This window comes from Hevea brasiliensis, chromosome 16 (assembly GCF_030052815.1).
Source record: "Hevea brasiliensis isolate MT/VB/25A 57/8 chromosome 16, ASM3005281v1, whole genome shotgun sequence".
NCBI classification, from domain to species: Eukaryota; Viridiplantae; Streptophyta; class Magnoliopsida; order Malpighiales; family Euphorbiaceae; genus Hevea; species Hevea brasiliensis.
This window is the reverse complement of record NC_079508.1, coordinates 57,384,055-57,410,625: the sequence shown is the minus strand read 5'-3', so window position 1 is coordinate 57,410,625 and position 26,571 is coordinate 57,384,055. Positions and strand designations below refer to the sequence as shown.

General features: G+C 36.2%; 3 protein-coding genes, 1 long non-coding RNA gene and 1 pseudogene across 4 annotated transcripts; 1 reads left to right on the top strand and 4 right to left on the bottom strand.

Annotated features, from left to right (window-relative positions):
* The first annotated feature begins 314 nt into the window (after positions 1-314).
* Positions 315-9,390, top strand: LOC110669793 (actin cytoskeleton-regulatory complex protein PAN1). The gene is made up of 13 exons (XM_021831564.2): positions 315-615; positions 1,539-2,673; positions 3,481-3,705; positions 3,792-4,009; positions 4,555-4,629; positions 4,886-4,957; positions 5,046-5,144; positions 5,326-5,397; positions 5,473-5,587; positions 6,883-6,951; positions 7,066-7,411; positions 7,603-7,720; positions 7,997-9,390. Exons 1-13 carry the CDS (start codon positions 487-489, stop codon positions 9,065-9,067), a joined length of 3,744 nt encoding a protein of 1,247 aa, XP_021687256.2. The 5' UTR covers positions 315-486; the 3' UTR covers positions 9,068-9,390.
* Positions 9,391-10,173: 783 nt separating this feature from the next.
* LOC110669844 (amino acid transporter AVT3B) lies at positions 10,174-11,923 on the bottom strand. Its single transcript, XM_021831675.2, has one exon. It carries the CDS (start codon positions 11,696-11,698, stop codon positions 10,418-10,420), a length of 1,281 nt encoding a protein of 426 aa, XP_021687367.2. The 5' UTR covers positions 11,699-11,923; the 3' UTR covers positions 10,174-10,417.
* Positions 11,924-13,576: 1,653 nt separating this feature from the next.
* Positions 13,577-14,698, bottom strand: LOC131174520 (uncharacterized). The gene is made up of 3 exons (XR_009144855.1): positions 14,412-14,698; positions 14,152-14,309; positions 13,577-13,704 (listed from the first exon to the last, which is right to left on the bottom strand). It is a non-coding gene; the product is annotated as an uncharacterized LOC131174520 (long non-coding RNA).
* Positions 14,699-20,643: 5,945 nt separating this feature from the next.
* Positions 20,644-23,465, bottom strand: LOC110669786 (pentatricopeptide repeat-containing protein At2g17525, mitochondrial-like; annotated as a pseudogene).
* A 1,820-nt stretch (positions 23,466-25,285) lies between these two features.
* Positions 25,286-26,031, bottom strand: LOC110669771 (54S ribosomal protein L19, mitochondrial). The gene has a single exon (XM_021831539.2). The coding sequence runs from the start codon at positions 25,940-25,942 to the stop codon at positions 25,475-25,477; it is 468 nt and encodes a 155-aa protein (XP_021687231.2). The 5' UTR covers positions 25,943-26,031; the 3' UTR covers positions 25,286-25,474.
* Between the last annotated feature and the right edge of the window lie 540 nt (positions 26,032-26,571).

The following is a 26,571-nucleotide window of genomic DNA, read 5'->3' as shown; positions in this document are numbered from 1 at the left end:
AAGGCATAGTCGGTATACTAATTGTCATGACATTACAGTTGATTATGTATAAAACTTACAAAAATGAGATGACAGTATTTGCAAATGGAAGAAATGGTGAAGCAAAAGATGCACTAGTCATTTGCAGGGCGGGCGTTGGATTTGACTGTGGTTTGGCTGCAAAACACGGCGTCGTTTCCTATGATGGATGATCGGGCGGTAACCTTGTCAGCTGGCAGTTGTTTTTCAAATTATTACTTTTTTTAGAGATAAAACGGCACCGTTGTAATCACCAACCAGTGTTTTTTAGCCACGCATGTAACAGCTGGCATGCGGGTGGGCTCGAGGTTTTCTTCCTTTTCTGGATGCTCTCTCTCTCGCTTCTCTTTCTCGCCAGGGGTTTGGGCAATCGGTTTTTTTAATTTAATGATATCCCTTAATAAAAAGCTGGGCAATTGATCCTCCAAATTCATCCAGCATTTGAGGCTGGATTCAATTTGATTGAAAATGGCGAATACAGATCTGTTCGATGCATATTTCAAGAGAGCAGATTTGAATGGCGATGGTCAGATCAGTGAAGCTGAAGCCGTTGCTTTCTTTCAAGGTTCTGGTTTACCCAAACAAGTCCTTGCTCAGGTATTTGTCATCTCTTCTTCTTCTTCTTCTTCTTCTTTCATTTCTCAATTCTCCTGTTTCCTCTGCCAAAACTCTGGAGCTATATGCTTGAAGGTTACGAGGTGTATATTAGATTGTTTGGAATTTTCAGTCAGATTCAGTATATAGCGTTAATTGGGGTGATCAATCCCTAGACAATACTACTTCAAGGATAATTCTGACTTTTAGATTGGAGTAATGTGTTATTTTTAACCGTTTTGGATGTTGCGTCAGTTGATGAGACTTCTTCTTCTTTCTCATCAGTTTGGTGCACAATTTATGGCACTTTGTTTTGAGATAAGATATCAATGTAACTAATCTTCTGCAAATAGTTGAAAAACCGTGCATACGTTTAGACGATCCTTCTAGGCTTTTGGTGTTTCAGTCTAAACCCGATAGGTTAGAATGCAATAGAGGATATTACCTTGAATTTGCACTAGTTGGAAGTAGCTTCTAAGAGTAACTTGGAGTCTGACTCGCATTCTGCCAGAATTGGAGTTGAATGGAGTGCTGCTGGTATAGTAGATTTAATTTTCATGTCCTTCAGTTCATAATGCGTCTTGCAGTTTGAGTTTAAGATGCAGGCATCTTTCCAGGGTGGCATATGAAATTGGTAGTTCTATTTTGGACTTTGTAGATTTATCACTTTACTTACTTTCTACTCCATGTTGCTGTGTCACCCTGATATCTTTATAATTTACAGGTAATTAAGCTCACTAAGGTTCTAACCTTCATTTATATGTTTGATTATTGGTAGATGTATTGCAAAAAGGCTCTGAAGGGAAACTTTTTACTTCTGTTAAAAGAAAGAGAGCAACTTTTCTCTTTTTCCCCCAGAAAAATTCATGCTGACTGAGTCTTGCTGCACTAAACTCACAGAATTGCTCCATTTCTGTCCTATTCAGGTGTGGATGCTTACTGACCAGAGAAAAGTTGGTTTCCTTGGTTGGCAAGAGTTCTATAATTTTCTTAAGCTTGTTACTGTGGCACAAAGTAAGCGTGAGCTGACTCCAGATATGGTGAAGGCAGCGTTGTATGGTCCTGCTTCGGCTAAAATTCCGGCTCCTCAGATAAACCTTGCACCGAGGCCTGCTCCTAATGCAGTGACACCTGCCCCTCAGATGGCTGGCGCCACATCAGTGTTATCTCAAATCACTGGTATCAGACCACCACAGATGCCTGGAAATGCAAACACAAACCAGCACTACTTCCCATCTCAGCAAAATCAGTTTATGAGGCCACCCCAATCTATGCATCCCAATTTCGTGTTTCATCCACCACAAGTGCCTGCAAGCCATGGTGTGCCTAGGGGTACTACCATGGCTGTTTCTCGCCCTCCAAATTCAAATATCTTAACTGATCGGGCTGGTGGAGGTATAGGTGTCCCAACTACCCAAAGTCAAAGTAGGGGGTTTAGTCCTCCTGCAATTCAGGATGGATTTGGGCCAACAGCATCATGGTTGATGCCCTCTGTCCAACATAGACCGCAGTTGGCCACTGAACAGACACCTTCTAGTATACCAAAACCTCAAGATGCAGCTGTGGCCTCCAAACAATCTGCATCTAAGGATTCTAAAGTTTCAAGGAATGGCTTTGCCTCGGAATCAGTTTTTGGAGATGTATTTTCTGCAACTCCTGCTCAACAAGCACAAAGTTCCTCATCAGCTGTGTCATCTACGAGTACCTTACCTGTCTCATTGGGAATTAATCCATCTTCTCTTGGGTCCCAACCTTCAGTCAAGCCAAGCTCTCTTGACACCTTGCAGAGTACATTTTCTCAGCAACCTGTTGGTGGGCAATCAACAGGAAGACAGAACCAGCCTGTTACAGCTCAAGGTTCTGTTGTTACTCCTTCATCTGGGTTTACTGTTGGAGCTGGGAATTCAGATTCCAGTCAATCCCAGCCCTCATGGCCAAAGATGACTCACTCTGGTATTCAGAAGTATATGAAAGTATTTGTGCAGGTCGACACAGATAGAGATGGAAAAATTACTGGTGAACAGGCACGCAACCTTTTCTTAAGTTGGAGGCTGCCAAGAGGTAGACTACAACATATTTTTTTGTTTCTTTTTATGCAAGTTCAACTGTGTAGCTTCAAGATGAGTTCGTTGATGGTAAAATACTGTTGAAGGTAGATAATGGAATCAGAATATGGCAAACTTAATGAGAATAGTCATGGGTAATTTTGCTTGTTGCAGCTTGTTGTAACAGTTACTGTTTCCCTTGATGGAACTTGGGTATCCTATTAAACTCAACTCAACTCAACTAAGCCTTTATCCCAAAAATTTGGGGTCGGCTTGGGTATCCTATTAAACTCAACTCAACTCAACTAAGCCTTTATCCCAAAAATTTGGGGTCGGCTATATGGATTCGTTTTCTCCACTCCAAACAAATTTGGGCTAAATCCTCAGAAATGTGTAATGCTTCTAGTTTGGTATCCTATTACCATTTTGAAAATTTACATTATTTGGGCTAAATTAAGAACTTCATATGAAGAATATAGCAAGGCTGAACATACTTTTGCATCAGATAGATTGGCAAAAGAACAGCTTGCTAGGAAACTGAACTTCAGTTTTACTATTTCTTGGGACTAATTTTGATCATTGGTGGTGATGCCAAAGCATCCAAAATTAATTAGCTGCATAGTATGTGGTAGTCATCGAGGATTTTTCCTTTTCTTATCAATCTTTCTCTTAATCATATAATAATTCTTCAGTAATTCAGGTTGAAGCTTTACCTATAGTTTCCATATATATGACAGCTTTTTAACTTAAGAATTTCTTTAGTGGAAACCATTGCATTCTCATATTACATGACAGACGTATAATATTGTTCTTGGTGTATCAGAGATCTTAAAACACGTTTGGGATTTATCTGATCAAGACAAGGACAGTATGCTTTCTTGGAGGGAGTTTTGTACAGCGCTCTATTTGATGGAACGTTATAGAGAAGGCTGTTCTCTTCCTACAACACTTCCAAGATCTGTAACGTCTGATGAGGTTCTGTTATCTGCCACAAGCTACCCTACCGCTTCATATGGCACTAGCAGTGGAACTTGGAGACCTGCTTCTGGTATTGTTTACCTAATGTCATCTTAGTTTCTTTCCTCTTTCTTTTATTGTGGTTACGCCTTTTAAAAGGGAAATAAAATTTCACAGGTTCTCAACCACCACAAGTTGTGATGGGTCCAAGGCCAGCACCTGCTGCTGCAGCAAGGCCACCAAGGCCTCCTGTTCAATACGCTGATGAAAAACCACCCCCTCAGCTAAAGTCCAAAGTTCCTGTTCTGGAAAAGCATCTTGTTGATCAACTTAGCCAGGAGGAGCAGGATTCTCTGAAGTCAAAGTTCCAAGAGGCAGCACAGGCTGATAAAAAGGCACTTCTTAAACTTTTTGTGCACTCAATTTTGCATCGTTCTCTTGGTCCTGTTTTCCACACACACACACACACATATCTATATATATTTCCAATTGAGGGATTTTGATTGTTACTACTCCCATCTCACAAAAATAGGCTTACTTTCCTTTTTTTTTTTCTGTTCCAAATTATAGCGCACTTTCCTTTTCAAAATAGTAGTTTATTTATAACTTACTAATATGCCCTTATTTAATATGAATTGAAAAAGTAAAATTTATTAGTTTCAAGAATAATTTAGTAACACCAGTTATTTAATTTTTAATGGAGCAGTATGAGTAGGGGGTTTATTAGGAAAAGAATGCATAAAATTTATTGCTTTAACTATATTAACTATATTTTCTTAGTCCATGTAAAAATAGAAGTAAGCTTATATATGTGGGATAGAGGGAGTAATATTGAATTGGATCAAATTATGTCCTTTAAAGGTTCCATTTTGACTTGAAATAATTTGAACAACTTTAGTAGATACTTATGTGCTGACTTTTCCCCTCTTTTCAACTGAAGGTTGAAGAATTGGAAAAGGAAATAGCAGATTCTAGACAGAAAATTGAGTTCTACCGTGTTAAGATGCAGGAACTTGTAAGCATGCTCCCTCTTTCTGTACTATGATTTGGCATTTAACAATCCTTTCTCAGTGTTTCTATTATTTAGTGTGTATAAAAATGCATCTTTTAGTCAAAATGTTTATGCTGGATCTTTATTCGTGCCATATTTGATGTCTTGTTTGACATTAGATTGAATGAGTGGGAGAGGAGGAAAATATTTTAATTAATTTTTGCAGTGTTAGATGTGATGTGTTGATAATATTGTGTTATGTTTTGTTAATTGGTGTTAGATTTTATATAAAAGCCGATGTGACAGTCGACTAAATGAGGTAACAGAGAGAGTGGCTGCTGATAAACGCGAGGTATCTCCATCTCTTATGCAGATTTGCTTATATTTTCCATTTCAGAGTTTGCTGTTTGGGAGATTAACTTGAGCAACTTGAATATCAGGTTGAGGCATTAGCCAAGAAATATGAGGAGAAATACAAGCAGACTGGGGATGTAGCGTCTAAATTAACAATTGAAGAGGCCACGTTTCGTGATATTCAGGTATTTATCAACTTTGGCTGCCCATTGTCAAACCCTTTTTCCTTTTTTGGTGCACTGTTTTGAATGTCATCTCTGGTTTCTTTGGGCTTTCTATCAAATTCAAAGTTTCTGTTAACCTTTTGCATAAGATTTTTTTTCTCACAAATTTCAGTTGAACTAAATAGAAATGGACCACTTGCAGGAGAAGAAAATGGAATTATATCGGGCAATTGTTAAAATGGAACAAGAAAGCACTACTGATGATACTTTCAAGGTACATTATAATATATTTGATTTTTAGAGAAAATATGTAACTTGGCTGTAAGACCAATTTTTCTCGCCTTTGCAGGAGAGATCTGAGAATATACTGTCCCGTCTTGAAGAACTTGTAAAAAGTGTCAATGAACGCTGTAAACAATATGGATTGCGTGCTAAGCCAATCTTACTGGTTGAGCTTCCCTTTGGTATGTCCATGAACTTATTAATCCTCTGGCTTAGCTGTCACACATCTCATCTAGAAAATCATAGTGTATATTGAGTTTGGCCATTTATCATTTTGTGTCTCACTTGGCAAAATATGCCATTTGGTATCTCTAGTGAAACACGATTTTGCCATCTTTGTATCACTTTGGCACTCTTCAAACAGACAACATATGATGAAACTGCCATTAAACTATTTCTCTAAATTTGCTTTCATTTCTCTGCACAATTTCATAATGTATTTGATCATGTTTGGAAAGACATAAGAAATTGGAATATTGCAATGACTTGATCTCAAATTTAATAGGGAAATTCTGGTAAGCTATTGATTTATCTGGTGTATGATTCATAAATGTCTTGCAAATCATCCAAGCCATTATCTTAATGGAATAATTCCCCGTAAGAAGATGCCTGAAATTTGGCAATTCCACCAAGAAGATAATATGCTGTTCCTGGTATTGCACTCAAGGCTTCAAGCCAAGTAAAAGGAACAAATTATTAAAAAAATAGTAAAAGGAGCTTTCAATAAAAAATAAAAAAGTAAAAGTAAAAGGAGCAAATTTTCAACTTATAATGAGTCCAAATAATGGATTCAGTATATTAAGCTAAAAACCTATGCAAAATGAGTACCTAGCCTAGGTGAAGGGGACCGTTTTCTCTTTAGATGGAAGGTCAAAAAGGTCTATGGTTTTAATGTAGAATCAAAATAGTACATTCCGATGCAATTTAAGAAGGAAACATGTCTGATTCTTTTTTGTTGCCTGTTGTTGTAATATTTTGCTGCTGCTTCAAGGAATGATTCTATGCATGTGATTGTGGCCTTGAGAATGAAAATCAATTGTTTTTAAATAAAGAAACAAAATTAGGAAGTCATGTGTGTTATTAGATTATTTTTGTAGTTGATGAATCTAGAATACTGGTCAGAATCTGTTGATAGATTTTATCTGGCTGTTTATTTGGTGCTAATTTTCCTTTCATGCTAATTGAAGAATTTGATTGTAATGCCTATCGTATAGCTTTCCTCTGAGCACTTGAAAAGCTGTACACAGTTCATTTTTTTATTATCTGTATAACGCTTTATATAATTATGTTTCAGTTTTTATTTTCTGTAAACTACTCTATATAATTATGTTTCTTTTTTCTCATTTGTACTTACGTTCTATTAGATTCATTTTATAATTGTGTTTTAATTTGATATTTTGGAATACAAGAACTCATCCTTACATTTTTTTTGGTTCTCAGTTTATTTCTTATTTTATTTTGTGTTATCTTTCTTAAGGCTGGCAACCTGGAATTCAAGAAGGGGCAGCTGACTGGGATGAAGATTGGGATAAATTTGAAGATGAAGGTACCTTGAACAATTAGCCTGCTGAATGTTTTTGTTCATTTTCAATTATCTTGGTAAATTTTATCCAGAGATGGACCCTTTATCCCTTCATTAAGAATTCGTCTTCTAATGCAGGTTTCATGTTTGTCAAAGAGCTCACTCTGGATGTGCAAAATGTTGTAGCCCCTCCAAAACAGAAATATTTAGTTCAAAAAGTAACCACTCCCACAAATGAGGATTTAAGTGCTTCACCCTCAAAGGCTGCAGCAATGTCAGAGAACGATGCAAGACTAGGTGAAGCAGCTCAAGAGAAAGAATCAACTCACTACCATAGTGAGAATGGCACGGCAAGGAGTCTGCCAGACAGTCCTGCTGGTGCTGGAAGAAGTCCAACAGAGAGCCAATTGCATGAATTCCGAGATTCTCCATTCAAAGAGAGTACTGGTGCTGATAGTTCACCCCACACTAAAGAAATCCAAAGGTTTGTTTGCATTTGTGGATTCTTACTTGATTTTCTTTTACTTCACTGCTATTTGATTTCAAGTGTCAATTTCCAAACAATTTTATGGCATTGCTTAGCAGTTAAGCTAAAGTATCTATTTCCTATTTTCATCTTTCTACTTTGAGTGCTTCATTGGGATGTCTGACCTTACCGGCATCATAATTATGCAGTGACATGGGTAGCACTGAAATTTCTGGGGATAAAAATGGTGATGAACATGACTGGGGTACATTTGACACTCATTATGATACAGAATCTGTTTGGGGCTTTGATTCTGTTAATGGCAAGGTATGTGAACACAAGAAGTCTTCTCCCTTTAATTTGACATTGACATCAAGAATGAATTTCCAAAATGCTGTTTTACGTCAAAGTTAGAGATCGGAATCTGTCTTAATGCACATTCAAGCACGTGTCATGTTATGATCCTTTATTTTTATGGTTGTCACCATTGCCAAAAATTTGGAATTTATTTATTATTTATTTTTGGAGCGGTTTTCAACATTTCTTCTATTTGGCCTTGCCTTTGCATTTATAGGCTGAATTAGTCTAAATTTTCTCTTGCAGGACTTGGATCATGATTCTCACAGTGAAAGTCTATTTGGTATGGGTGAATTTGCTCTAAATCCAATAAAGACAGGATCCTCACGTGCAGATAATATGTACCCGGGGAAGAGCACATCTGTTTTTGCAGATTCTGTTCCAGGCACCCCTGCATATGATCAGGGGAGAAGCTTGTTTGCAGATTCTGTTCCAAGTACCCCTGCATATAACCAGGGGAAGAACACATTTATGTTTGCAGATTCTGTCCCCAGCACCCCGGCCTACAACCAGGGAAAGAGCTCCTTTGGTTTTGCGGATTCTGTTCCCAGCACCCCAGCCTATAACAAGGGGAAGAGCTCCTTTGGGATTGTGGATTCTGTTCCCAGCACCTCAGCCCATAACCAGGGGTCATTTGGATTTTCAGATTCTGTTCCTGGCACCCCTGCCTATAAGTTTGGGAGCTCTCCACGGAAGTTTAGTGAAGGGTCGGAGGACCACTCCTTTGACAGCTTATCTAGGTTTGATTCGTTCAGTATGCATGACAGTGGACTATTTCAATCCCCACGCCACTCTCTTGGAAGATTTGATTCCATGAACAGCGCTAGGGACTCTGATCAAAGTTATGGCTTCCCATCAAGGTTTGATTCATTTAGAGAATCCAGAGATTCTGATCAAGGTCATGGAAGGTTTGATTCTTTCAGAGATTCTGATCAGAGTCATGGTTTCTCACGGTTTGATTCGTTTAGGGACACTGATAACAGTCAGAGTCTCCCATCAAGGTTTGATTCGTTTCGAGAGACTGATAACAGTCATGGGTTCCCATCAAGTTTTGATTCATTTAGAGACACTAGAGACTCGGATCAGGGTCATGGGTTCTCAAGATTTGATTCATTTAATGCCAATGACAGTGGATTCTTCCAGTCCTATGGCAATTCCTTTGCCAGATTTGATTCTGTACGTGGCTCTAGAGAGACTGATAATAGTCAATTCTCATCATTTGACGACTCTGATCCATTTGGCTCTACTGGGCTATTTAAGACATCAGTAGAGAGGGAAACTCCAAAAAAAAGTTCTGATGACTGGAAAGCTTTTTAATCAGGAAGTGGATATGATACTACTCGTGCTTTCCTCCATATGAAGCTTTTTCTTGTTTATTTTTTATGGTCGATGAGATTTGGTCCTGTGTAGGTGTGGCGGCCTGGTTCTTCCATGAGTACATAGCGTGTGGTGGTGAATTATTGGCTGTACCTTGTGATGTTAGCCTTGTTGGATTTTGCAGGTCTTTTCTTTTGTTAAATTGAATTTACTTTTTAGTTTTTTGTTGTTGTAATTTTTGATCAGGACACATGAATTATATGTAATTTTTTCAAACAGATACTCTTAAACACTACTTGTGATATGAAAGTCAAATTGAATTATTTTCTTTTTTTTTTTTCATTTAAAAAGATTATCTGAAACTAAATTCTTAATGGTCACTTGGTGGGGACAAATTAGATTGTGTAATTTGTAAAAGAAATGCTGTAAAATATCATTTGATGATAAGAAGAATTGAAATTATTCTGTTTCTCGCCCTGAGAAAATGCGACTATGGGATTCAGATCAAAAGAACCAAGAAAAACAAGATGAAAGCAAACACGCAGGCCTCATAAACACAATAAATCAGAAAAACACAGATCAAAGGTGCTTTATTTGGAATTCAGACCTGCTAAAAGACGAATGCCAAAAGATGAGGACAAAAGTTATCTATAATGTCGGTGGGGAGAGCAAACCCAAGATCGGAGACCTTGAGTTTAAGAAAAGAAAGCAATTTCTAAGAAAGTACGCTTCAAACAATCAAATACTTGGCCTTGCGCATGATCAGATGGCACAAATGTATCACCGTTAATATTCGCTCATCTCTGCACAGTCCTACTATACAGGAGAGGGTGTAAACCATAGGCTGTGCGAGTTAAACGTGTTTCAAGGGTTCAAAAAAAAAAAAAAAAAAAAAAAAAGGAGGAAAAACATGCTTTAAGTTACGCATAGAAAAGATACCAAATTTTTTTGTTTATCAAGGATACAACATAATATTTGCCCAATGCTTACACCTGTTTCTATATTACATGGTCTACTAATATTTTTCAAGATAGTCTGATACATTCGCTAAACTTATGATAGATCTAGCAGATAAATGCAAATTCATATTTTTTGCTACCCCGAGGTAAGTAAGAATTTTCTTCTTTTTTTTTTTTTATATCGGAAGAAAAAATTTTATTCAAGACTGAGAAAAGTACATCTTATTCTCAGATAACAGAAAGGATAACTGGATTGGGAGAAATGAAGTCCAGTTAACAGCTAAGGACTTCATCCTATACTCAGCTAAGAATTTTCCATGTTTTTCAACGACGAATAAGGCTCTCAAGATGGCAAAACAAGAAAGGACAAGGAAGATTAAAATCTTGTCACTTAGGAAGAACTAGACCCGAATATCTCCAATAAAGAAGACCAGGTTCCGGTAACTGCAACGACGACCCCAAAAACTAGAATGGTCGAATCAATAACCAAACCACTCCAACCAAACTCTTCCTTGAATACCATCAAGTGAAACAGAGCAGGCAGCACAAATCCAAGAGCGCAGCACACACTGCTCCCCACAAGAGACAAGAAATCTGCAAAATTGGGTACTAACAGAGCCACCATGCTTACTGCAAAAACCACCACCCATCTCAGCCACAAGCAGTACCTAGAATCGCAAAACCGCCTCTCCACCACCTCATAAACGGGGTTCATCATCAATGGAAATGTGAAGAACAGGTTCACACACAGACCAAACTGAACAAGATTGCTCACCAACCCCGGCCCCAAGTTAGTGGTGATTATATCTTTGGTTGCTTCACCAAAGGCAAAGTAACCCAGAACCCCAAATCCTCCATACAACAGAGAAATGAATGCCATACATAATCCCAACACTTTTCCAAACTTGTCCTTGTCCTTTGCCTCAGATTCTAATGGCAATACCATGCCAATCCCTTCAAAGGCATAGACAGCCACACCCAAACCATAAAAGAAAACAGAAAACCCACCAAAAGCCTCCAAAACAGGCTTATTTTTTAAGAAGGCAATCACATCCTCCACCATCACCACACCCATAGCTCCAAGATCAACCACATCAGCAAAAATACTCAGAGGAGCCAAATGGGTCAGTGTTGGAATCGAATTCAAGCCCAACTGGAAAGGAAAACAACCCCATATATACAAAGACTTGGGACTTAAAAAACCCAGAATTTTTTCATTTGATTGACGATTAAAAACATAGGCTAAAGTGTTTGCGATGAAAATGAGGTAGCTAACACAAAACCCAGCTTGTGCAAGGACGATCATGGCATCCACAGCAAAACGACCAACGGGACCACAAACAGTATAGCCCAGATCACCAAAAGAAGCTATCTTTGAGAAGCCTTGAATAGATTCGAGCTTGCGGCGAGTGTGGACGAGGAGCATCATACAATAGTAGGTAAGGAAAGCAATAGAGAAGAGCATGAGAGAACCCATTAGCCATCCTGTTTTCTTGAAGGTGTAAGGGAGGCCAAGAACACCTGCTCCAACTATGGCTATGAAGACATTGGCAAAGGTCTTGAACGTAGAGGAAAGTGGGGTTTTCTTGCCTAGAAGTGGCGTGTCTTCTCTAGGAAAGGATGGTACATGAAGCACACGAGAGGACGAGCTTGCCTCTTTATCAAATCCCATGCTTCTGATTGGAAAGTTGTGTTGAGCAGAGAGGATTTAGAGATCGGTGTGGAAAGTTTCAGCCTTTCAGAGAGAGATATTTTGCAGGAAAGACAACTGGAAATGAAGAGATCAAAAGAAGATATATGTGTCTTCCAGTTTTTATAGATGGATGAAATAGAAAGGGGGGAAGAAATGGGACAAGTTGAGGCGAAGAGTTCCACTCCCAGCAACGATCTAAATGCAAATTGACCAAGGACGGTGGTTTTTTTTATATATAAAAAAAAAAAAATTGCGGTTGAAATATGAATTTTTAAAAATTTTGTGATATTTTGCCTAAGTTCAATGTGATTTGAATTCGATATTACCTCAATTATCACAGCACACCGATAATCGGATATAATTAATAAAAATTAAAAAATATAAAATTTAATTGATAATTTGATCAATGTAAAATATAATGGCAAAAAAATTGGAAGTGCAGATTTTTTTAATAATTTTTTTAAAATTTATCCAAATTTTAAATATAAATTATTAATTATAAATATATTTTATATAAAATATTAATTAAAATATATAAATTAAATGAATTTATGCATTATTTATGTATAATAAGATTTGAAATAGATTTATATATTTAAAATACTAATTATATTTAAATTGAATAATTTTTTACCGGTACTTTATATGCAATTATTCTTAATATAATTTAAAAATTAAAAAATAAATTTTCTTAAATATTTATTATAAAAGTTATATATAATTAATTAAAATATATATAATAATAATAATTAAGTCTCTTAAACTAATTAAAGTTAACTACATATATTATTTTTTACCATTTTAGTTATGTTCAAAATTAATTTTTTATTAATATTTAAAAATTATAAATTTTTTTTATATTACTTCATTTCAGGTCATTCTATGCCTGCCTCTTTTCATTTTTGTCACGACTCAACCCATGGGCCGGACCGGCACTAGGACCTAGGCCAGCCTAAAGCCCCCGAGGCCCGTAGTAAGCCTAACTGTTCATTAACCCAACTCTAAGGCCCATTGGGCCCAAATTCAAGAAAACAAACGGACAGAGTCCGGCCATAAAATGGACTTTCCAACGGGGAGTTTTCGACTCACCCGACCTGTAAACACAATAAACCATCCATTGGGGAGCTCAGCTCACCCTCCACATACTCATCAACATAATAATAATTTGGAGCTCTGCTCACTCATGCAATCCATCAAAGCAGACTTAAAATATTAAGTTTCTGGTCCAACATGAATATAATATTACGGACCAAATTCAAATAATTCTCGCTAACACATGCGGAAATTCTAGAGTAAATAAAATTACACAATTATCGATAAACAACTGCGAAGTATAAGCGAGTTAACCGAATAAATATCCTCCTGTGGCTGTAAAAATTTTTGAACAGGAGTGGCGTTCGACTCAGAGTAAAATATCAATTTTAACCATAATCTCTATAACTATCTAGAACTAATGCACCTGTAGAGTGAAATGCAACATCAACAACATTTTCACATCATAACATCAAAAGGTAATTTGGAGCACTCACACATCTGTAGTATCAATCATAACATATGGGGTGATCCCTATCTGACTCTCTTAAATCCAACTGGTGCCGGTAATTACTCAAGCTCGGACTTCCACTTAATAACCAAATCGAGGTCCCAGAATTACTCAAGCCGTGACTACCCCTCGAAGGATCGGGTCCCAATTACTCAAGCGTGATCGCCTGGCCCTATCCATAGTCCACACCACATCACACGCACGCCAACGCACGACACCGCTCCAAATTACCACAACAACATTCATGGCACATTAATGATTATGAATGCAACATAATTCGTGCCTAGAGTTTAACTAAATAAATATATGCATATAAGTGATGCATGGGCATGCTGAACATATAATAATATCGAAATTACAATTAAAATTAATATTTTACTCACAAACTGGACGACAAATTACTGTGGCGGCTGGGCGGAGGAAGAAGGCTGTCCCGGCTCACCTGACAATTATATTACAATTATTTAATACAATCTGACTCAATACAAACAAAGAAAAAGACCAATTACGTCCTAAGTCGTGCCGAAAATCCGGCAGAGTCTCCCCTATACCTAGACCTACCCAACCCGCAAAGGGTTCAAAACACACTTCTATACTCACAATCCATATATCAACAGTTCAATCATATCACACAGCCCCTCCTGGGCCCATCAAATCAGTCATCCATCACAATACGCAAAATTTCAATTTAGTCCTTATTATTGATCATTTTTGCAAAAACTGCCCAAACAAGTTCTAAAAATTATAAAACTTAGCCCCGCGGTCCTTAGCAATATTACTAAGCTATTGCAAAAAGAATCGTAATTTTCTAAGCTACCACGAATATTTTATGGATTTTTAATCCTATTTAAGCACTAGAAAATTACGAAAAAGCAAGGTTCGGGTTTACCTTTGCCGATTCCGACTTCGGGAACGCGCTCGGGACGTCTGACAATGGGGGGCTAGCCAAAACCTCGGTCCAATTCGGGGACTTTTCCGGTAACGGGTCTGTCTGGCCTGAAATTTGCAGACCCGGTCAACTGTCGAATTTCCGCGAATCGAGGATACCTACATGAAGCCCATAACACGGGGGTTAGTACATAAATTTTTCAGAATTTTCTAAGCTCATTAAATGCTCGGAAAAACACTGCGAAGTTCCGTGGGACCCACCGAAAAACGGTGTCGGAAAAATTCGAAATTTATGTCGTTGCGAAGCTCTCGACGAATGGAGCGTGCTGGTGGCCTCGGTTTTCTCGTGGGATTCACGGTTTTCGAGAAATCTAGCCCAAAAGTCGAAATGGGCTAAAATCTTCCCGAGCAAAAATCGGACAATCCGCTCGATGGATTTCGGCGTTCTTGGTGTCTATGGAAAGCTCTCGCCGAGTAGATGATTTTGGACACAAGACCCGGTCCAATTGGTGGCCGGATCGGCCGGATTTGGCCGGGGAAGTCGAAGCGGCGCGGCGCGCGCCAGAGAATCGCGCGCGTTTTGGTGTGCAGGCGTGCCGGGCCTGGGGCAGGCTAGGCGGCCCGGCGAGGAGGCGAGGAGGCGGTGGCCGGCAGGAGGAGGAGAGAGAAAAGAGAGAGAGAAGAGGAGAGGGACGCGCGCGCGGGGAAAGAAAAAGGAAGAAGGAAAAGGGCCGGTCCGATTCGATCGGTCCGATCCGGTCCGGTTCGATTCGGCCGGTTCGATTTAAAATACAAAATTTTGAATTTTTACTCTGCCTCGGGACCGAAAACGAGGTCCAAAAATTCCGAAAAAATTCCAGAAAACTCAGAAAAATACGTGGACTCCCAATATATTTTTAGTTTTGCCACGTGGTCTTTAAATTAATTTTTAAAAATCATCAAAGTTTATATTTTCGGAAAATCGAACCCGATTTTTAAAATCCGAAAAATCTCAAAAAAATTCCTAAAATTTAAATAAAATTAAAATACCAAAATGCTCATAAAAATTAAAATTTCGGGGTGTTACAATTTTTTTTTTTTCACTACTAATTTGTGTTGAAACACTTTCAAGTTATTCAAATTAATTCAAATTGAAAGGTTAATTAACTCACAATTTTAAAACTTTTAAAAGTAATTTAAAATTTTATATAAATTAAAATGGATTGGAAATTTGCTAGAAACAAAAAATCTTGAACTTTCTTTTTTTTTTTCAATTATATCTATATTAATTAATTACAAATTAATCCTTATACTTTTCAACTTTACCAATTACACCTTATTGTTAATGTGGCATAGCATATGATATAACAGCTAATATAGCGTCTCCATTAGTGAATTAACGACATAGTTTGATGGTAGAGTAAAATTAAAAAAAATTAAAAAGTATAAAATTCAATTGATAATTTTTTTAGCATGAGTGTAATTATAAAAATTTTTAAAATGTAATTTTTTTTTTCAATTTCCTCTTAAAAAAACAAAATGTGTTTTAATTAAAGATGTAAATGTCCTTCACTTTAAATAAATAAATATATATATATATATATATATATATATATATATATATATATATATATATATATATATATATATATATATATAAACTTGATTAAAGTTAACAATTTAAGAAAAATTAAGATATAAATACGTAAGATTTATATATATAATAAATGAAATTTATTATATATATTATATTTTAAATTTATAATTTTTTTAATATTAAATTAAACAGGATTATTTTTAAATAGATTTTAAAATTATTTTTAATCAAATCAAAATTGTCCCTCAATCTAATTTATGTTTAATAAATTATAAATTAAAACCAAACTATAATAGGAGGATAACTATGAGTATATTTAATTTGACTACTTACTTTTAATATTTAACTTAAATATTTTTTTTAAATTTATTAGTTAATTTAAAAATAAGAAGTTAAATATTACTAAAACTATTTAAAAGTTACTTTTGAGTAATTTAAAAGTTTGATTAATATGTGTTTAAAATCAATTAGTATATTAAAATGATAAAAAAATAATATATGTTATTTTTAAGTAGGTGATAGTTAGTTAAAAAAAGCAATGCGGCATTTTAAAATTATTATGATAATAATTTTTTTTTTTAGTATATAAATTGAGAGAGTGGAGATTCAAATCTAAATCTATCAAATTATTCATATGTTTTAGTCACTTGATTAAGTCAAGTTAGGCAAATTATACAATATTTTACTTGCAAAAAAAGAATTAATTTTAAAATAATTTAAATGTTATAAATAATTATTTTTTAAATAATATTTTAATTTTTAAATTAAATTAAATATTATTTTATTAATAAATTTTTTACTAAAATTTTATTTGTAATATTTTATTTATAAATAAATGTAATTTACTTATAAAAAGACAAATTAAATATGTTCTTCTACTTTACTTTAATTATAAAATATGATTATATTTAAGACAGTCCCTTTAATATTTAAAGGAATATAATATTTCATTTTAAATTAATAATAATAAAAAAATAAAAATATTAAGAATGTGTTTAACTCAACTCAACTAAGTTTTTATCCAAAAAATTTGAGATCGGCTATATGAATTCGCTTTCTCCACTCTAAATGATTTTGGGTTAAATTCTCATAAATACATAATATTTATAGGTCATGTTCTAATATAAGAATGTGTTTAAACAAAATCAAATTATAAACATTTAAAATTTATAAGCTAATTTAAATTTATAAATATTTAAAATTTTAAGCAGTTATATATTTAATTAAAATGCTTATAAGTAATTGATATAAAGTTAACGTATTTGGTAAAAATTAATTTATATACATATTTATTATTAAAATAATTAAAAAAATATTAAAAGAGATTTATAATAAAATTTTAAAAATTAAATAAAAATAATATTATAAAATATTTAATCAAATTAATTTATAAAAAAAATTATAAATATTAAAATAAAAATTAAATTTCTTAATTTTTTTTTAATTTATAAACTAAATTTATAAATTTAAAAATTATTATAAATAAACATATCAATATATTTTTATAACTTAATTAATTTATAAGTTGAGGTAAATATTTTTTAAATTTAAAAAATTATAATTAAAAAAAAAAACGGGTAGTTTTATTTATGGTTTTAAATCCCTATTCCCTGCTCTTCACGTCTCTCTGTATTATTTCTTTCAAAGAATTTTCAGGGTTCCTCTAAGCCCTTAATTTTCTTTGGGAGAGACGGAGCAGATAAAGCCCTATAATTAAATAAATAAAATCTATCAATACCAAAATAATAATGATAACTGGCTGACGTAGTGGCTGCCAGATATAAGCCCAAATATCTGACTATATATTTGCTGGCGTAAACTGCAAAGATTAGATTCACGTTGGATTGCCAAATCTTACCATTATTTAAAAAATGATTTTACTGATAACCTTATAGAAAGAACAGCCTGGGATAGAAGAATACATTCACGTGTCAATATCTCTGGTAGTGGATGAGATCGCTCAACCCCACCTGTCTTTAAAAGAAAACATACATTCATGAAAATGTTGGTATGCCCATGACGGTAGTTTGCCCATCGATCATCTCTGTCCATTTGGCGAAAGACTTTGAATTTTCTTTCTCCTTACTTATCATTTACGACTCTGCTGCATGTCCAAACAACAAACAATCCCACCAAGAAAAGGAACTAGAGATTTTCTTTTATTACTGTTCAAGAATTCTCCTTATTCCAGACAAGAAACAAATAAACAAAGAAAACCATCGATTCCACACGGTATCTACATCGAAATTCTTTGTTATCAGCAACAAACAAAGATGATAAGACATCCAGTGCCTAGTCCTATCTATCTGTGCTTTTAGTTCCTTATCAATCGATCTTATATAGAAGTGCTTTTCAATATTTGCTCTGGTAAAGTTGAACGATTAACATGAATCAAAGAGTGATCAGCAAGTGGACAGCGCCATCTAATCCTGTGATTTCATCCTCCAAAGCTATGATTTTACCTACTGAACTGAGTATCCATTAGCTTAATCAATGCAGCAAATTTGCCTATTAAATATCAAGCATAAAAATTCAGTCTTTCAGAGGTTTCAATTAAGAAATTCAAACAACTTGTCATCAACGCGATTACTATTGGTTAATAAATCAAGTCTTTATTATCCTTTCAGTTGATCCATTTTTTTTTTAATTATTTCAATTATTAAATTATTTTAATTTAAATTAAAATAAAAATTATAAGAAATTAAAATCATAAAATAATGAATCTCCTCAATTTAGTTCAAGTTAGATTAAATAACAAATGATAATCAAATCAGAATTGGAGGGTGACTATGACCACTTTTCCTTAATTATTATGAAAGAGTAGGCACATTGTATTGAGTCTTCTTCATTTCGTAACATGTTTAGCCCTTTTATTATTTAAAGAAATATTATATTTTATTTTTAAACAAATAATATGTAAAAATAATTAATGAAGATAATAAGTCTAAAAAATTATCATTTTTAAAAATAAATAAATAAATAAATAAAAAGGGATTTTATGGCAGGGGCTGGGGAAGAGGGCACTGGGGCCATGGCACAGGTGACATAAAATACCACAAGTTTTTTTTTTTTTTTTTGTATATTCAATTAATTTTTATAGAATTGACGCTTAAAAAGCTTAGCTACACTCTGTTTGAAATTTTTTTAATATACATTTGACTCATTCAAAATATCTGGACCCCGTCAAAGAATTTTCTAACTTGGTCACTATTTTATGGGGTTTAGAGGGCTGCTCACAAGCATCAAAAAATGGGTTCACGTGTATAGGAAAATTGTCGGTATGCCCATTAAAATCTATCTTTGACGTCTACCAAAATCCAAAATCACACATTCATCATGTGATCAGGATTTTTAATTTTTTCTTCATACCCACTTTCTAGTCCCTACTCTTCACGCCTCTTTTTATTTTTCATGAATTTTCAAGGTTCCTCCGAGCTGTTTGAGTTTTTTTGGGAGAGATGGGGCAAGATAAAACCCTTGTTAGACCTTCTTCTCTCCCTCCAAGGAAAGAAAGGCCCTTTCTAGACCTAGAGAGTGTGGGGTCGCTCCTCTTCACCTCTGAGTGGGGTGTATATATCATTTGGATTTAGCCTCTAGACCTTGTGCTTTTGGTGAGGGCTTTTGTAGATCTATGCTGTGCTTTGGTATTGAGTTTGGTCATAGCCGAAGCAAAGAATGGATGTTTATGCAGTATCCAAAGATGGCCTTCAGTTGGGGGTTAAAAATGCTATTAGAGCCCCTCGCTCAGAGTTTGGCTTTATTGTATTCGTTTGGTGATGTCTCTGTATTTGGCTCAGTGTTGCTTGCTCCGACTAGGGTTGGACTTATTACTTTCTCATGTGGTAAAGGAGGCGACGATGAAGCTATTAGAGTACTTCTCTGGCGTCTCTTGAGTTTTACTGTACTATTCCTTTTATGTTTTTGGCGTTCACTGGAGTTGGTTGTTTTGACTCTTGTTCTACTAAGAGGTGGTGTTGGTGGTTGTGGATTTACGCCTATAGGGTGTTTTCATCTCGTTCGCCGATGGTGCTCTGTAAGGAATTGCGGTGAAGATCCTTACACTCCTTAGGGAAGCTTCTAGAGTTTCTTACTAGAAGCCATCTAGTGGTGGGGTTCATATCCGAGCTTTGAGTTTGTTTCGTTTCTTGTTTGAGATGGGCTTGGGCGTTTTAACAATCCACCTCTTGTATTTTCTCTTTTAAAATTAATTAAATATTATATTTCAAGTAAGAAAAAAGTATATATATATATATATATATATATATAAAAGAAAGACATGTTTTGTTAGCAATCAACCTAGGCCTAGTCATTGATTTGATTTGAGTTAATTTCGAATTAAAATGATAGTTTATTTAGGCGTAGCCAAGAAATGAATTTAAATCGAATTGACTGATCATTGTTCTAATTGATTTTAGTTTTTAATCAATTTTATATGATTCATTCTCAATTTTAAGTTTGATTTTTGTTGATTTTGAAAATGGTTGGTTCACATCCTCTAAAACAGCCACGTGTAATAAAAATGGCAAGCTAAATTATCAATTTCAATTCGATCTCGATTCAATGTTTGAAAAGACAAATTGAAACCAACCACTTATAGCTATTTGATTCCGATTCAAACCCTTAAAACTGTCTACCTGAATCAATTCTTAATTTAAATCAATCTCTGTATATCCGCTACCAGTTCCCTGCTTTAATCAAATTCCAGGCATAACAACTGTGCGTTCTTGCCTTCAAAGAAAACTTGAGAAAGATTAATGTTAATTCTAAAAGTGCAAAGATAAGATTAACTTTGGATTGTGTAATCTTCCCATTGTATAAGACATAATTTTACAGAAAACCTTATAGAAAGAACAGCCTGGGATAGGAGACTCGGGTCTGCTCCGAACATTAAAAAAATGCATTCACATGTCAATATCTCTAAGCAGAGGATGAGATCATCCAACCCCACCTATCTTAAAGAAAAGGGGCAATTCCAGTAAAGATACATTCATGAAAATGTCGGTATGCCCATAATTGAAGTTTGCCCATCATCGCTGACCTTCCTTCTCTGGTTTTGGCCAAGGATTTTGATTTTTCATTCTCCTTATCATTTACGACTCTGGTGCGTGTCCAATCAACAATCAACCAACAAAGAATACCACCAAGAAAAGAAACTAGAGATTTTTTTTTTTTTGTCCATTAAAATGCACTGTTTGTCTCAAGAATTCTCCTTATCACAGACAAGAAACAAATAAAGAAACGGAAAAAAAAAAAAAAATCAACTGCATACCCTATTTACATCGAAATTCTTTGTTATCAGCAACAAACAAAGATGATAAGTATTGATAACAAACAATACCTGGTCCCATCTATCTGCACTTTTAGCTCCTTATCTACAGATCTCATAGAAGTGCTTTTCAGTATTTGCTCTTGTAAAGTTCAACAATTTATGCGAATCAGGGTCAATAAGTGGACACCGCCATCTAATTTTGTGATTTCAACCGCCAAACCTATGATTTTACCTAGTGAACTGAGTATCCATTAGCTTAATCAATGCAGCAAATTTTCCTATTACCTGCTTGAATTAAATATCAAGCATAAAAATTCAGGCTTTTAGAGCCTTACAAGAAACTTAAAGCCATCAAAGTGAATTATGATGCGATTGTCAATTAGGGAAATTCAAACATCTTTTTATTACTATTAGTTAATAAATCATGTCTTCTATTGGTCAATGACATGGAATATATTCTTGCTTTCTAACCAGATAGTTTCTTTGACTATGGCTCTATTTATTTCACGAAAAATATTTTCCTAGAAAACAATTTTTGTATCTTTCAATGATTGGAGCACTCGAGTCAGTTTAATACTGCAACTAAATAACTGAAAATATTTCTATACAAAATATTTTTTTAGAAAAAATTTTTCATAAAAAAATATTTTTTATATATATTTTCTACGAAACAAACGGAACTAGAAAAAAGAAGCCACGAGTTCCATGTCAAATAACCAGAGCTGAAAACTTGTTTTCTACCATTTGCAAGAACGGACTTAAAGCCTTGTGAAAGCAGCCTTCCTAAAAAAGTATCAATTAGAGGACTATAGTTTCCTACATCAGGCAGGCAGCCTCTTCCAACCATGTCACCAAGGAGCTTCAAAGCACTCCCTTCTTTTCCTTGCCCAGAAAAATCCAATAGTGAGAGCATTAAATGTTTGATACAACAGGAAAATAACTATGACCAACCATCTTATTCATGAGCTCAAATGCTTCCTGCAGAAACCTTCATGACAGAATCCATGAATTAAGCAGTCATAAACAAGAACATTTGCGATTCCACTTTCATTACTCATCTGAAAAGAATCATATTCGCATTCCTCCAGCTCCCATCAACAGCTCTTGGAAATAATTTTTCCAGGTCACTCAAGTGCCTCATCTCACATATTTTTCTAGTACAGACCACATAACACACTATCATAACTAAAACGACCTCCAGAACCACCTTTAGACTCTTCCATCCGTTATAGGATCTTAAACCCTCGATTAATGTATCACATGTATCAAAATTCAAACTGATCTCGTCTGTTTTCATATCATTCAAAATGTCAAGAACCACATCCAGATCCCAGACTCGCAGAAACCAGAGATCAATATATTGTATGTGTCTACATTAGGAAGGCATCCTTTTCTCTCCATCTCCTTCAAGAATCGATGCCACACTTTCACGTTCCCTAATCTACAGAAGCCCTTTATCAGGGTATTATAAGCCACAACATCAACCACACCTCTCTTGCTCTCGACTCTCTCTAATATCTCAACTGCTTCCATCGTACAGCTGCTCTGCAAAGAATTTCCACCACCTTCATCAGTGTAACAACATCAGGCACAAAACCCAAACTGAAACTCTTTTCTAGCAACATCAGAGATTGAACTAGATTGTCTTCTTTACAGTACCCACTACCCAGATACCAAAACATTGAAAATCACATCATTAGGCTCCTTTATCTCATTCATCAAGCTCCTTGCTCTCCCAATTTCCCCATTCTTGCAGAGCGCATGAAGCAGAGTATTATAAACAACATCATTCGGCTTCATGCTGCTGGACTTCATAATCTGCAATAGCTTAAAGCCATCAGCAATTCTATTAGTCAAGCAAAGACCCTTCATTAAAATCCCAACAGTATAATCGTTTCCTTGAACGCTACTCCCATCATTTTCTTCCTATGAAACCTTTAGCCAAATCAATGTCTTCCTTCACAAGGACATCAAGTATGGAATTAAAGATTTTAAAAGATGAGTTCTTGCCAAACTTAGAAACCAAATCAAGTACTTAGATAGTGTCACCAATCATACGAGCCTGGCCAAGGCCTTCAATAGCGATGAAAATGTCTTCACCTGCGGCAGAGCCAAATGACAGGGGCATTTCGTTGAGTAGTTGCTTAAAGACGTCAAAACGATGGAAAGTACAGAGCTTGTGAATCAGAGCTCCGTAGGTAGAGTTGGAATGGGTGAAGTTGAGGAGGTTTGAGGCCCATTTGAAGATTTGGAGAGCTTACGATGCAGACATATGGTCTAAAATTAGATAGGATATGCATTGGTGAGATGGGACTAAAAGGGATGGAATTGATGAGGTGGAGGATATGTGTCGGGAACTCTGGATTGGAAGATGAGAAGTACTATGGGATAAGTTGTTGAGTTTTGAAAGAGGGTAAAGCTTAAATCCAATCCGACTAAAGACCAAAATTTTCGACCTCACTTGATCATTTCACATCTGTCTCCTTTACCATGTCTACCTGATGCTACTCGCCCGAATACCACAGGGTGTTCGCCCCTCGGGCCAGGGTAAAGGACGTTCGCCCATGAGGTCATGCCCATGGTACGCTCGCCCATCTAGTTGGTATAAGAACACTCACTCGTGAACCATGTTTGCCCATCATGCATTAGGGACACTCGGACATAGGAGATCTCCATTTTCCTCTCCCAAGACAGGATTTCGAGATACTTGCATCACGAGTTAGAATCCCGATAGGAGAATAACTCCTACACCAATAAGAACTCTATCACCATGATGATCTGAGATATTCGGAGATTAACTCCTACCATGACTTAACACTATTAATCCCAATGGGAGTCTAACTATATATATATATATATATATATATATATGTGTGTGTGTGTGTGTGTGTGTGTGTGTGTGTGTGTGAATTGACAGGTACACAAGTTCTAACCTTTACTCTCAACTCTACTCTCATTCTCCAAATTCTCAATACGGACTTACGGATCAGAGCGGTGGCCATCTAAACCACCCAGTATTGATATGAACCTGCCTAACTCCACCTCAAAAGCTAGCTCACAAGGGGAGGTTTGCAAACTCATATATATAACACCCAAGACCTCCCTGCAGAACCGATGTGGGACGCATCATTCCCGACCCCTTTAGACTGAACGTCCTCGTGAAATAACCGGAGTCATGACTCGTTCACCCCGACCTCTCCCGAATAACGTCAGTGAACCTTTGTACATGGCCCACCGACCCATACAGAGTGAGGCTCTGATACCAAATGATATGAACCTGCCTAACTCCACCTCAAGACCTCCCTGCAGAACCGATGTGGGACGCATCATTCCCGACCCCTTTAGACTGAACATCCTCGTGAAGCAACAGGGGTCATGACTTATTCACCCCGACTTCTCCCGAAGAACGTCGGGGAACCTTTGTAAATGACTCACCGACCCATGCAGAGTGAGGCTCTGATACCAAATGATATGAACCTGCTTAACTCCACCTCAAAAGCTAGCTCACAAGGGGAGATTTGCAAACCCATATATATAACACCCAAGGCCTTCCTGCAGAACCGATGTGGAGTTAAGCAGTTTCAGATCATTTGGTATCAGAGCCTCACTCTGCATGGGTCGGTGGGCCATGTACAAAGGTTCCCTGACATTATTCGGGAGAGGTCGGGGTGAACGAATCATGACTCCGGTTAATTCACGATGACGTTCAGTCTAAAGGGGTCGGGAATGATGCGTCCCACATCGGTTCTGCAGGGAGGTCTTGGGTGTTATATATATGGGTTTGCAAACCTCCCCTTGAGGTGGAGTTAGGCAGGTTCATATCAAGTATTTTCCTGTTTTGCAGATCCATACACTTGTAGATTCCCGTGATAGCATCACTGCCAATACCTTGCTTATTTACACTACATTGAATAGATATAATAACATGAAAATCATTGTAGCTATGGTCTGTTAGAGGCACAAGCAAACTCAACAAATGTATTTGATTTACCTTGAAGGAGAATGCCTGCAATGGATAGGCTAAAGACACAGATGATTTAATTGCCAATGAATTTGTTTTGAAAATACTGAGTGCCAAAAGACTGAACCTTCCAAGTCACTATGCCAAAGATCTTGAACAAAATGGTAATGAAACCAAAACTTTAAACTCCCAAGCATTAGAAGTGCATGCTTGGCAAACCATAACACAACTATAATACTGTAATCAAAAGAAATTTCTGTTTTTTCATAAATTTTTATTTAATTTGATTACTTTGAGTCCAATATGCACAATCTTAACAGCAAGGCAAGTTCATGGAAGGCTTCTTAAAATCATAAGCTCGGTAGAGTGACAGCAACTGGATACACAATTTAGCATTAAATAACAAATTTCAAGAAATTCTCCATCAACAATGCAACTGTTTTAGCTTATTTTAACATTGCAACCAGACAAGAACACAATATCATCAAATCCATATCATAAAAATTTGCATTTTCCCACTAATCCAAGTCCTTCACAACCTTAATTCCCATGCTAGTTGCAGTCCCAATAATAGACTTAGAAATAGACTCAAGAGACATGTATTGACAATAAGGATCAGACTGCTTCACCTTCGCAATCTCGTATATATGCTTCAAAGTTAACGTCGACGCCACCACGTGTCCCGGCCGGCTGCTACCGGACTCGATCCCGGCTGCTTTCTTCAAGTACCAGGTAACCGATGGTGACTTCACAGTGAACTCGAAGGTGTTGTCCTTGAACGCCGTTATGGTGACGGCCATGGGAGTGTCCGGCTTGTATTTCTGGGTCCGTGCGTTGAAGTCCTTGCAGAATGCCATTAAGTTGAGACGGTACTGCCCAAGTGCAGGACCCACAGGCGGCGCCGGGCGGGCGGCGCCGGCTGGGACGGTGAGGCGAATTGTCGCCGCCACCGGTCGCCGGGTTAATATTTCCTTAAGAGTTGCCATTGGTGGGTCTAGTGAAGTCGGAAAGGGTTTCGTTGAGAGCTGAGGGTTTCTAGGAGAGAAGTGAGAAGGGTTTATGCGTGTGGAGTTTGGACCGACTTCTGGACTCTGATTTGAGCCCAACTCGAGAAGGGTTTATGCGTGTGGAGTTTGGACCGACTTCTGGACTCTGATTTGAGCCCAACTCTATCATTCTAAACATAGTCCAATAGAAGGAGCTGTCGTTTCAATGGAAGGGAGAGTTTGCCGAGCGAGTTATTACCATTTATTACTCTAGCCTCATCATCCCAGATTCCCACACATCATCATATGGATGGTGTAATTAAATAAAGGAATTTTTAATTTTTTTTTTTTAAGTAGGAGTCTATCATATATTAATTATTGAATCAAGCCAAACGGAGCTTTTAACCCCCATGGAATCACAAGAACATTGCTTAGATGCCTACGGAATATCGTAAATACACTTGCCATTGAACTCGTAACTCAATGACCGAGTGTCTATTTCATAATACAAGAGTTGAGGGATTTAAATTCTAAAAACCATTTGCCCTTTAAACATTTTCAAAATACAAAAAAGAAAAAGTACATTTGCTCATTAAAGCTTTTCTATAAACTTATTCTACATTCAAAAT

Excerpts from the sequence above, each read along its gene's own strand:
- LOC110669844 (XM_021831675.2), bottom strand. The coding sequence starts at position 11,698 with ATGGGATTTGATAAAGAGGCAAGCTCGTCCTCTCGTGTGCTTCATGTA.
- LOC110669793 (XM_021831564.2), top strand. The coding sequence starts at position 487 with ATGGCGAATACAGATCTGTTCGATGCATATTTCAAGAGAGCAGATTTG. Across the intron at positions 4,010-4,554 it reads CAGCACAGGCTGATAAAAAG|GTTGAAGAATTGGAAAAGGA; the intron begins GCACTTCTTAAA and ends TTTCAACTGAAG. Across the intron at positions 5,145-5,325 it reads CCACGTTTCGTGATATTCAG|GAGAAGAAAATGGAATTATA; the intron begins GTATTTATCAAC and ends GACCACTTGCAG.
- LOC110669771 (XM_021831539.2), bottom strand. The coding sequence starts at position 25,942 with ATGGCAACTCTTAAGGAAATATTAACCCGGCGACCGGTGGCGGCGACA.